This window comes from Chanodichthys erythropterus, chromosome 6 (genome assembly GCF_024489055.1).
Source record: "Chanodichthys erythropterus isolate Z2021 chromosome 6, ASM2448905v1, whole genome shotgun sequence".
NCBI lineage: Eukaryota > Metazoa > Chordata > Actinopteri > Cypriniformes > Xenocyprididae > Chanodichthys > Chanodichthys erythropterus.
The window spans coordinates 5400846-5413320 of NC_090226.1; the positions used below are offsets into that span (position 1 = coordinate 5400846).

General features: G+C 36.3%; 2 protein-coding genes across 3 annotated transcripts in view; both read right to left on the bottom strand.

The window, feature by feature from the left end:
• On the bottom strand, positions 1 to 10523 carry LOC137021418 (inter-alpha-trypsin inhibitor heavy chain H3-like). Its single transcript, XM_067387809.1, has 21 exons — positions 10305 to 10523; positions 9397 to 9560; positions 8893 to 8997; positions 8647 to 8809; positions 8458 to 8568; positions 8229 to 8357; positions 7995 to 8111; positions 7558 to 7726; positions 7371 to 7481; positions 6897 to 7078; positions 6619 to 6798; positions 5265 to 5392; positions 5024 to 5196; positions 4398 to 4436; positions 3830 to 3994; positions 2868 to 2924; positions 1586 to 1699; positions 1310 to 1484; positions 1061 to 1209; positions 321 to 405; positions 1 to 240 (listed from the first exon to the last, which is right to left on the bottom strand). The coding sequence occupies exons 1-21, from the start codon at positions 10380 to 10382 to the stop codon at positions 126 to 128; spliced, it is 2709 nt and encodes a 902-aa protein (XP_067243910.1). The 5' UTR covers positions 10383 to 10523; the 3' UTR covers positions 1 to 125.
• LOC137021420 (inter-alpha-trypsin inhibitor heavy chain H3-like) overlaps positions 10305 to 12475 on the bottom strand; it is a 21959-nt gene continuing 19788 nt past the window's right edge. For both annotated transcript variants that reach the window (XM_067387813.1, XM_067387812.1), the window contains 3 exons: positions 12323 to 12471; positions 11023 to 11107; positions 10305 to 10943 (listed from right to left, as the gene is read on the bottom strand). In XM_067387813.1, the coding sequence (XP_067243914.1) occupies positions 10829 to 10943; positions 11023 to 11107; positions 12323 to 12471 (349 nt within the window). In that variant the 3' untranslated portion in view covers positions 10305 to 10828. The remainder of the gene's footprint in view (positions 10944 to 11022; positions 11108 to 12322; positions 12472 to 12475) is intronic.

The window sequence follows — 12475 nt, forward strand, 5'->3', positions numbered from 1 at the left end:
TTGACTTGAGACAGTGTTTAATGGAAAGAAATGTTTATCCCAAAAAAGCATATTATGGTTCATATTCTAACACATATTTATGTTGATGAATTCATGAAAAGGTATATTTTCCATCAAATGACTTTCTACAGCTGAGTAACAGTGAAATCAGAAATGTCTCCCTGCATCACAGCCTGGAACGGGACAAGCCAACATCTGATAACTGGAGTTGAAGGAAGTGTGTAGTCTGTGACATCCTCCCTACAGATACATTCATAGATTAAAACAGATATATAATAAAAGAAAATAATCAGCTGTGTTTACATCTTTTGATCACTTACCAGCTCGCCTTCACTTCCTGGTCCATTATCTTTAGAGTTGGTGTTTGAGATCCTTGAATCTCCTCATATGAAGCCTCAGCTTTTCCTTCAACATTATTCAGTTATTTAGATTTTATCCCGTGATGGTTTAATAAAGCAAGTTACAAATCAGATTTTACCATTTAATTGCTCACCCAGCTAACAAAAATATGTTCTCTGCTACGCCGCTGTTGCTTATTGCTGCTGAACAACTATGGACTTGCTACTGCTAACAGACACACTGCTGAGAGCATGTAAGATATGCTGCTGCTGCATTAATAGACATACATAAATCCAGTAGCAGATCTAGGCAGGTGGAGCTGGGGGAGGTGGAGAGGTTCAGAGGAACTCTGATAGCGCACTGCAGGACCAGATTACAGAGAACACTGAACTAGACTATTTAAATGTTGAGCAAGCAATCTCATTGGCTACAGGATCAGAAGAGGCCAATCAGCTTGTGCTGGTAATGATGCTTGCAGATTGCGCCCTCTAGAGTTTCATGACTGAACTAGATATATAAATAACATTTTCATGCTAAAGTTTTCAGAACATATTAAAGACCAAATCATTTAAAACAAACATTCTATTAATGTTACTGGAAGAATGTTTGTTCATATTTGTTCAAACACTTGCTAAAGCTCTGAGAACATTCCCTGTAAACTGGGTCAGTTGTGTAGAATGTTAATAAATGTTTAAATGTTTAATCAGTGAAGCACTCTTACCTAAAATACCCATCAAACTGACATCTTTTGGCTGCTGCCGAATGACAGGCCACAGAAACACATTACGATTTTTCTTGTGAAGAAGAACAACAACGCGTATGTTTCCCATTGTAACGTCCATTTCATTGCTCCGTAGAATCAGTGACACTCTGTTGAAACAGAGAAACGTTTAAATGAATTCTACTTCAAAGAAAGTGGCTGTGAAACATACACAAATGTAATAAAACATATAGATTGAGCACTATATACCCCTCTGTACTGTGTTGAGTGGGTTCCTGGCCCCACAAAAACTCAACATCATTCTGACCATCGTGGTATCTGATAGACCTTGTGTTTATTGTCAGGCGATGGTTTGTTTTGTAATGAAAGACAATTTGACTGAATCCCTTTCGTCTAGTCATGGATTCTCCATTCATAGAGAACTCTAAGACACACAGAAATTCATATAAGTGTATGTACAAAGCATTCATTTACAAAAGATGACATTCAAAGGATGGGCATGTAGAGTAAATGTGTAATAGTTACCTGAAGCAGAATCCTGTAGCAGTTTGAGTTTGTGAGGAAGAGGAACATCAAAACAAAGTGGCTTAGACTGACCGGCAGCAGACAGCAGGAACCGATTGCTACGAACTGTTGGAACTAAGAGAGAACATAACCAAATGCTGTCAGGGGCACCGCTAGCAATTTTGGGCCCTATGAAAAATATGAGGTTCTGCACCAAACATACAAGACAACTTAGCTATCCAAAATCTTTGTCTGCAATTTAATAATACTGATCTATTACTTTTGCTATTGCTTTTGACCCCTAGATATCAGTATTTGGTCATACTTCTTCATCCAACACGAAGATGTCTGATCTCACTCTAGGCTGCGTAGCATGGGATGGGGGGTGGGGGGATAATTCAGAAATAATGCAGACATAAGCCGTAATTTTGTTTTATTTGTAATTCTTTGCTAGATTATAAGCTTAAATCTTAAAATAACGAATTCTCATGTTTTGAGCAGCTTGGATCACGTATCTTTCCTGAAGTACAGTAGCTCACTCTGTTTCCTCCACTATTTTTAGATGCAGTTTTGTCAATAGAAATGTGTAATTCAGTGCTGTAATTTGACGCAACTGGCAGTAGATTTCTGTGCACGGTTCGCAGACCCGACTAATCGAGAATCGTTGTCGATGATTTTCATTATTGATTATTATCGATTATTATCGAATAGTTGTTGCAGCCTTAGATCAAACCGAGGAACGAATGAAGAGAAGATAAGTCCTGTGGAGTAGGAGCATCGACTATAGCTTCGAAATGAGCAGTATCTGGTAAGATTCCTTCTTTTGAGATCACATGACACAGGAATTTGAGGAACGTTTGGTTGAATGTACATTTCTGCATGTTCAGTGTCAAACCAGTTTCAGTGTCAATTTCTAAATGACAGTGTGTAGGGTTTTGTCATATTAAGTCTGTGAAGCGTCATAAACTACCACATGATGGCTGAAGCAGCAGCGTGTGTCACTGTTTTCAAAGTAACCAGATCAACATTGTGAACGGAATTCTGCAAAATTTAAGTGAAAACACCATCAATGGGATGAAATATCTTCTCTTCCATGAAGAATGTGAAAATTTAACCAAGTCAAAAACAAAAAAGATCCTAGAATTTTGAGTTTGTGATAGCGATTCCCATATAGAAAAATCACTTCCTGCCCTCCAGCTGCATTTTGCCCCACAGCATGACATCATGTGCAAACAACCTATTATTATATCAAATTGTCCAACATAATATGGTAGGTTTCAATGTTTGAAAGATCTTTATGTACCTAATATAGTAGGGAGAACACTTTCTTCACTCTCCCATGGAATCATGGGCATTTGATCTAAGGGCAAGAGAAGGTGTAATTGATCAAATTAGGCTTACTTGACACAAGGCAAAATCAACGTTACAGTGTATTCATACGTAAATCTGGACATCAGCATACCATCAAAACCTAAAAAAACAAACAAAAACAATCAAAAAAAAAAAAGGGGGGGGGGGTAGTCATTTTATCAATAAGTTACTGACCAAAGCACTCAGTAAAATCAATAAATAATGAAAAAAGTTTAATGTAACTGCATTTTGAAATAACTCAATAGAACAATAATTACATTTATCAGTACTTAAATTGTACCAAATAATCTTTCTCAAATATTAATCAAATAACACAACTATAAAACAATTTCTAATAAAACATTTCACAATAATTACTTTCACAAAACATATGCTACATTCAAATTATTTTCTTTCTATGATTTAAATGTATTTCCAATTTAATATTGAAGGGATAGGGAAAATGAAACAAGTTGTCAGTATTCGGTGTAGGTTTCCCATGTGTCACATGTTCTTTTGTTCAGTTTTCCCGACACTTGTTAGTTCCTTTGGTTACCCTGATTGAGTTCAATTAGTCCCAGTTTGTCCCTTGTTAATTAGCCTTGTTTGCCCCTTTGTCTGACATGTATATATTCCCTGTGTTCTCCCTCAGTCTTTGTCGGGCATACTGCATTAGAACATTAGGGTGATAAAATGATAGGGTGAACTATCCCTTTAAGAGGCTTCATTTCTAAATCGCACCAAATGCATTATTTTCATTTAATTGCCTACACATTTTTATGTGGATTTACTCTTGATTTTGCTTTTAACAAAGCAAATTTGCAATAATTATTTGTAAAAACAAAGTAGCCAATGATAAACATTATCGAGAAAATATAGGAGTATTTGTCAACTTTTAGAAGGAAAAAAACATACCATGGATCCCTGGATGAGGAGCAGACTGTAGAAGGAAACCACCACCCAGACCGTGTCGACCAGGTGGACCAGGTGGACCAGGCAGACCGGGCTGACCAGGTGGACCAGGCAGACCGGGCTGACCAGGCTGACCGGGACTGAAATGGTACTTACTAAATCCTGGTGCTGGGATATAAAACAAGTGGGAAAAATGTAAAGATGCAGTATACTGGATTCGACTTAAAATGAAAATTCACCCAATCTATTTTCTAAATACTTGTTATAAAACTTATTGTGAATCATCTATTAATGTGTATGTTCATTTTCTTTTTTTCCTTTTTTGACCTCATAGTTTTTAATCAAAATCATAACTGGATCTTCAACACTTTGTTCAAATAAAGTTTGTGTGGCCTAGATGGTAAAAAGGTGTTTTTCATCCCAAAATCTTAATTTTTCAATAAGCAGTTTCACTCAGATGTGCATCACAATACAGAAGAAAATATCTGTTTGTACTTCAATTTCATCACAACTTCAAATTCTCTGCAATAGTTTGAGTAAATGAACTGTTAGTTCAACATTTTATACTTACATGCAATAGGATTATAGGATGAAGGACGGAAACCCATTACTGATTAAAAAAGAAAGAGAAAAGTGTTATTTACTGTATAGAGTGGGCAACAAGACCAAGACCAAAACTGTGAAAATCTGTGATTTTCTTTTATTTAAACCTGGAAACCTAAAAAAATAAATAAATCAATGAGACACACTGAAGTTCATGTTAATTCAAATGTACTCAAACTGTTATGTTAATGTAAATGAAATATGCTATATAATGAAATAAACTATAGTAATTAATTAATTCAAAATATTTCACAAGTGATTATGACATTTCACACCCCTTGTGTATAAATAAAAACAAATGCATAAATTCAGTATCTGAATCTATTCAAGTTCTTATACAGAATCAGATACATATAGGATGCACAAACTAAATTGATGCACAAATAAATAAACATATGTTTTATTAGATGTTTTGGTTAAGCTACAATGGAGTTGATGCAAAACTTGATTAATACATTCGTACATAACTTATTGCTGCTATCACTGTGTTTAATTTTGCTGCATAAAATGGACCTTGCTCTCTTGTTAAAGGTCAAATATTTGCACACTTTCATTTACAAGGTTTGTAAGATACTAAAACAACTCAGTTCTCACCTGGAGGTCTGGGATCCTCTCCTCCCTCTTTGGGTTTGTCGGCAACTTCCACTTCATCCTTCTGTGGCTTAGTGACGACCATAGAGGTGAGGGGGGTGACAAACTGGTATTTCAGAGAGAGTTTGAGAGCTTCTTTCTCTTCATCCTCTTTCTCTTGTCCTTTAAGAAGCACCCTGAGACAGAAGGATGTCCTCAATGTCCAATTTAAAATGCAGAATGTCGTATCACTCCAAAAACTTACTGTCTTTCCAGAAGTTGCTTCACTGTCAGGTAGGCCCACAGTCTCTGCATGAAATCTTCATTCTCAGGTGGGACATCACTGGGGTCTTTTATCATTACAGTGTCCTGATACGTCACACTACTGCCTTTCTGCTCAGAAATAACAATATGTGTGAACATTTTCATCAGGAATGTTGTTACCGCTTACACCAATAACTTTATCTGAAAACAAAGTGACCATTATTCCAAACTAGTGGTGTAATATTCAAACCAAAAAACCACGATACACCACCCACGGTACATACCGCGATACTCTCATGGCGTACCGAACGCGCCCCGCCCAGCCCACTGGATCTAGGCTACTTGAAGAATACAGCGTTATAGTCTAAACACCAATAATCACAATAAGCTGCAAGTTTGTTACTTTCGATAAAGAACAAAGTGCCATTTTATCACGAAATTCAAAGAAAACAAATAATGCCGTTTTGACGCTCTTTAATGTGTCGTGACAGATCAAGGCAAGGCACGGCACGTACAGTACAGGCGCCTCATTTCAAGCGACAGCAAGGAGCACGAGTGAACGCGATCATATCTTCCTCTTCAATACTAGTTACAGAAACATGAATGAACATCCAATGTTTAAATATACAGTACAGCTTACTAAAACGTATAATATCTCGTGTAATCAATCAAACAGTGTTTTATCGGTGGAAAGACGTCAATAAATCAGCTTGTAAACACACAGCATTTACCTCAGGTGAGTCCACAGCTTGTTAGTCTGCCAGAGAAATGAACTATTAGCCTATTCATTATATTTTAATGAACTTGAGAGTGATGTCTTGATTATTTAATGTATGTGTAAATAAATCTGTCATGAAAACACACCCGCTGTTTAAAGAATTGGAATAAAAACATAATTTTATGATTTAGAAGTTAATGAAAAAACTGCCTTATGTGCTGAGTGTTGATTATTATATCTAAAATAAATAGCTGAATTTAGGCTAATCTTTTGGGCTCTGAACCTTCAATATTATAGTAATGTACAAATAAGGTCTCCTTTTAGTTTACAGCATTAGCAGAGATACATTTTTTTATCCTTGAGAAACTTTTAATTATAACTGAATTCATTTAAAGACAGAGACATAACTTCAGTAAATTTAAATTTTGTTTTGTTTTCTCCCCCTGCTGTACCAAACCATGACTTCAAACCGAGGTACGTACTGAACCGTCAGTTTTTGTGTACTGTTACTCCCCTATCCCAAACTAAACAACTGACCATCAATCATCCTTATATCCAATATAATGACCTGCCGAGAAAAAAACAGCCCACTCAGTACCAATTTGATACAATTTGTAAAGCACCATGATGATCTTACTGATACTGCAATGACTTCAGTGCTGAAACTCTCCACACTGTTGTCTGTGATTTGTCCTGAAACCACAATCTCAGAGCCGTTGAAGTACAGGTTAAAGCTGGTCTTGGTAAGGTTTGTCCCTCCTGTGTATTTAAGTTGAATATCAGTGAGGAGAGGGACGGCAACTTCATCATAGAAGCCCTACAATATAACAAACCAAAATAAAGGGTTTAAATGCATTCAAACACAGAACAGATAAGAACTGAGGATGAATTCACAGCTGATTCTCTGTAGTCCACCTGCAGCTGTAGATCAGCGTCCGAATCTTCATAAATCCTGCGAGCGACTCCACCATTTTCCAGTGACATCTTTGTCAGGAAGTCAAAGTTAACATCATGTCCAAAACCAAGACAATAGAGGGGAAACTTCAGCCCAATGGCCTTTTTCACATTGGCCATTATCCTCTCTATGTTAGTTTCACCTGTTAAAGAGAAAATAAGTTAGACTACCTACAGTACATGCTTGAAAATCAGAATTATGACATTTTTTGAATGATCAGAAAACAATGGATGCATTGGACGATTTCATATTTCTTATTCTTTTCTCCTACTGACAAAAACGAGAACCAAATAATTCATGATAATAATCTTCTGGTCCTGCAGGCATTTTAATTAGGTCTAAAACCTTTTATTAACAGGTCTTCTAATTAGACTGAGTGAACTAGTGCTACGATGAAACACCATTAGCTCGTGTTTGTCAGTGTGAATCTGTGCCTGAAGTGGGATCTCCATCAGTCAGCAGGATCAGGATGGAGGCGGTTCCCTCTCGTGGATGTCGATTGATCATGTCCACTCCTGCTAGAACTGCAGCGTTTATGTTTGTGGCTGAAGGAAGAACAAACACAGTTGTGTCACTTTGAGGAACAACTTTCTTACTCCTCATTTAGTGTTAGGAACTCACCTCCTCCATCTCTGATCTCCTTCACAAATGATTTTGCATTCTCCAGGTTTTGCTTTGTAGCTTTCAGGAGTTCACGCTTCCATTTGTCAACTGAATGATCGAAGGTGATCAATCCAAAGTGGTCATCCTCATCAAGATCACTTAAAATCCTTAGCAGTGCCAAACGAGTCTAAAGAAAAACACTTCTGTCAGAAAACCTGAAAGTTATTCTTTCTCCATTATGACCGCATACTAATTAACCAGATTTTTTTTTTTTTTTTTTACAAATTTAAACTAAGCAAATCCACAGTGATTTCAATACCGAAATCCATGTTCTTTTAACATATAAATGCAGAATGCTGCAACATCCATCAAAAATGTCCTTCAGTGGTTTTACCATAAACATTTTCATAGCTTCATATCCTTTTGGTTGATTTGGCTGAAACGTTGACATTTACCTGATCTATTTTTCTGCCGTGCATAGAACCGCTCCGGTCAATGATAAACACCACATTTTTGGGAATACGTGGAACATCAGAGGGTGCAAAGTAGTGGACAAAATAGCCATTTGATACCTGAGAGAAACAAAAGAACATTCTGAATATCATTCATGTCTTTTTACATAGCCAGTCTTTCAAAATCCTTTGTCATATTTATTTTACTCTCATAAAGCACGTTATTGATAAATGTACCATGACTTCTCCTTTGGGATTTTGTCTCTCAACATCGTATGTTATAAGCAGGTCACCATTCAGCCCATTTTCTCCACAGCTTTGACACTTGGTCTGTTGATCTCGAGTGGGGTAGAAGGTCACCCATGCCTGAAATGATCAGTTTGGTCATCTGGTCACTTTGTTTGAAGTGTAGGAGCATAATGAGAACATCTAAGCTAAGGGTTTTACCCTCATTTTAAGCTCTTACGTCTTTGTCTGCTCTGGTGGTTTTGATGGCTTTGGCCAGATCACCGGTGCTCAAATCTCCTTTCACCTCCAAGAAGGAAATTCCTGGTTTCTCTTGGATGTGTACATCCATCTAATGTGAGTAAAAGAAACATGATCTTTCTATCCATCTAAATTGATTATCTATTTCCCTCTTTGTTTCTTCTTCTACCTTGAAATCTGCCACCGGCTGCATCGGTTGGGCATTGATGAGTAACTCATATTTGCCGAGGCGGCGCTTTAGCAGTTCTTCGTAGGTCAACTCAAAGGTCACTTTACTAAAAGCAGCCACCGTCACTGAAGTTTTAAAGTCTTCTAAAGTCCTTCCAACAGATCTGAAATAGTAATTAATCCCAGATTATTACTAAACATGATATAAAAACACATTTTATGGACCTATTTTTTTAATGTCCTGTACTTGATCAGTCCAGCACTTTGTCCTCGAGATACTGCTTCACTGTACTGCTGCTGAGCTTCCTGTTTTTCCTTCACAACACCATCATATGTCTTCCCCTCTATGGTCCTAAGAGAAAATGACAATGATCCCCTCATAATATGTGTATTTCATACATACAGTACTTCATAAAATAATTTATAAATCTTTCCCCCGGTTTCACAGACAAGGCTTAAGTTAGTCATAGACTAAAATGCATGTTAGAGCTGTTTTAACTAAAAGCAACTTGTACTGACAGATCTTAAAATATATCAGTGCCATTGTTTTGTCTCAAGATGCACACCAGTATTTTTTTTTCAAGTGTACATTTATAAAAATTACTTAAATATCCTATTGAACCTGTCTGTGAAACCAAGCCTTTATTTTGTTGTTGTTTATCTGCATTATAATGGACATGACCTGAGACCAACATATAAATGGCTTCTTTACCACTTTATCTCTACTTATATAACAACTCATGTTCCCTACATTCTGAATTTGCTGATGAAGGCAGTCTTGGGTATCTTGACCTCAAACTGGATCTCTTGAGATTCATTCAGTGTGTTCGCCACACGGCTTGTGATGACCGTCGTGGCGTAGCGACTGGTGACCGTGGAGTTGATGTAGAAGCTGTAAATATCCACATCTTGTTTCTGTTGAGACATCAAACAGTTCAGTCAGATGGTGCACATTTACTCCTCCTTTTTCTGTGGGATTGTTCAAATATTTACTGCACAAAAATGGTATGAAGAAAAGGCCTTTGGACTAAACAACAAATACATTTTGATGACAACATCTCAGTGTAAACTATTGAGCAATAGATAGTTCTCTTTACTCAAACTGCATTTTAAATGATACACTGCTGTTCAAATATCAGTACGATCTTTAATTTCTGAAAGAAGAAGAAACCTCTTGAATCAGTAATTTTGTGAAATATTTTTGCAGTTTAAAATAAGATATTACATTTTAGAATATAATTTATTCCTGTGATGCAAAGCTGAATTTTCCACATCATTACTCCAGTCTTCAGTGTCACATGATCCTTCAGAAATCATTCTAATATGCTGATTTTCTGCTAAAGAAACATTTGTTATTAGTTTTAAAAACACTAATATTAATTTAGCGGAAACCGTGATACATTTTTTTAGGATTCTTTGATGAATAAAGTTTAAAACATATGAAACATAAATCTTTTGTATTATTATAAATGTCTAGACTGTCACGTTTGATCAATTTAATGATTAACAGTATTCATTTCTCAAACTTTTGAACACTGTATATTCAACATGTATTCAACAGATCTAGTTTGTCTGGATCTTCATCTCAAATACAAATAATTAACTGTTTGTAGAATTTTGACACATCATCTTCATCTTAATCTGAGATTTGACCCTTACTTTCTTCACAGGATGTGAACTGGCTGAGATGAGAAAGACGCTGAAGAGAATCAGTCTGAGAGCTGCTCGATCCATCATGACCTGCTCAGAAAACAGACCTCGAAACACACACTGCTTTAAACTCCTGACCACATCATGCGATTGGCTATTACTGACCGGATTCAGGAACCACCCCCTTTATTTGTAATCAAAGTCTCTTGAACTCCTCAAAAGTCAATATTGAGACATGCTTCTTTAGAAAATATTTTATCTATATAACTTGTAAATACTTCAGATTCTGTAGAAGTTTGTTGCTGTTTTAATTTTATTATCAGACATGACCTCAAAAAATACATACTTTACAGAAATAATTACAATTAATACTTAGAAAGGCACCAATCAAAGGGTTGCTATGTATACATAAAATGTATAGATACATAGACAGTTTATTGTCAATGACTGAAAAAACACTTAAAACAAACATCAGCAAGTGTTTTACACAGAAACATGCTCTATCCCAGTTTATAATTTGTCCACTTTGAACTCTACAGCTGAGTGACAGTGAAATCAGAAATGTCTCCCTGCATCACAGCCTGCAACGGGACAAGCCAACATCTGATAACTGGAGTTGAAGGAAGAGTGTAGTCTGTGACATCCTCCCTACAGATACATTCATAGATTAAAACAGATATATAATAAAAGAAAAAATCAGCTGTGTTTGTATCTTTTGGTCACTTACAAGCTCGCCTTCACTTCCTGGTCCATTATCTTTAGAGTTGGTGTTTGAGATCCTTGAATCTCCTCATATGAAGCCTCAGCTTTTCCTTTAACATTATCCACAGTTATTAAGATTTTTATCCCGTGAGGGTTTAATAAAGCAAATTACAAAACAGAAATTACCATTTAATTGCTCACCCAGCTAACAGAAATATGTTCTCTGCTATGCTACTGCTGCAGAGCAACTATGGATTTGTTATTGCTAATAGATACACAGACATGCTGCTGTGAGCATGTAAGATATGCTGCTGCATAAATAGACATACATAAATCTCAACATGTTCTCCAACCAATACGCCTATATAGGTCATTTGTCACTTCCCTGAAATATGACCCATAGGAGCGTTTACTAAAGTTGTGCCCCTATTAACAACAGGACATTTTCATTTTAATGCATTGTTCCCTTTTATCTGCGTCATATTTTGGGTTTTGCATAGCTCATTTGGCAGAGCATTGCAATATACAACGATATGCAATCATGTGATCATGCAATCGTGAATTTGATCCCAGGGAACGCATTTGCTTATAAAGTGTATTTGCACTATAAATTACTAAGGGTAGGTTTAGGGATGGGGGTGGGTGTAGTCGTTAATAAAAAAAAAAGACTTTTGTTAAATGGAAATAGGAGAAATGGTGTAAAAAGTCCACATATTGCTTTTAAATGAACACGCATTTTGTAACGACAGTCATACGTTATGTCATGAAAACAGACGTAACATTATTTTTATGCCAGCTAGAGGGTGCATGACTTTAAAACATAAATATAGGTAATAATAAGGTAATTGAAAAACAACTTATAGGGTCGTTTTTTTTTGTTTTTTTTTTTTTTTTTTGGAGGACAGTCTGATAAATCCAGTAGCAGATCTAGGCAGGTGGAGCTAGAGACTACTATCTCATTGGATCCAGGATCAGCAGAGGCCAATCAGCTTGTGCCATGTGGAAATTATGTGATTGCTTGCAGATTGCATGTAAAGGACCAAATCTCTATAGTTAGAGTTTCATGACTGAACTAGATATATAAATAACATTTTCATGCTAATGTTTTTAGAACATTAATAAAGACCAAATGATTTTAAACAAACATTCGGTTAAAGGGGTGGTATGATGCCATTTTTTTAAGTGTGTATGTGAAGTTTTAGCTCAAAAACACCCACAGATAATTTTTATAGCATGTTCAATTTGTCACTTTGTTGCCTTTTCTTGTTAGCTGGGTCAGTTGTGATAATAAATGTTTAAATGTTTAATCAGTGAAGCACTCTTACCTAAAATACCCATCAAACTGACATCTTTTGGCTGTTGCCGAACGGCAGGCCACAGAAACACATTACGAATTTCCTTGTGAAGAAGAATAACAACGCGTATGTTTCCCATTGTAACGTCCATTTCATTGCTCCGTAGAATCAGAGACACGCTGT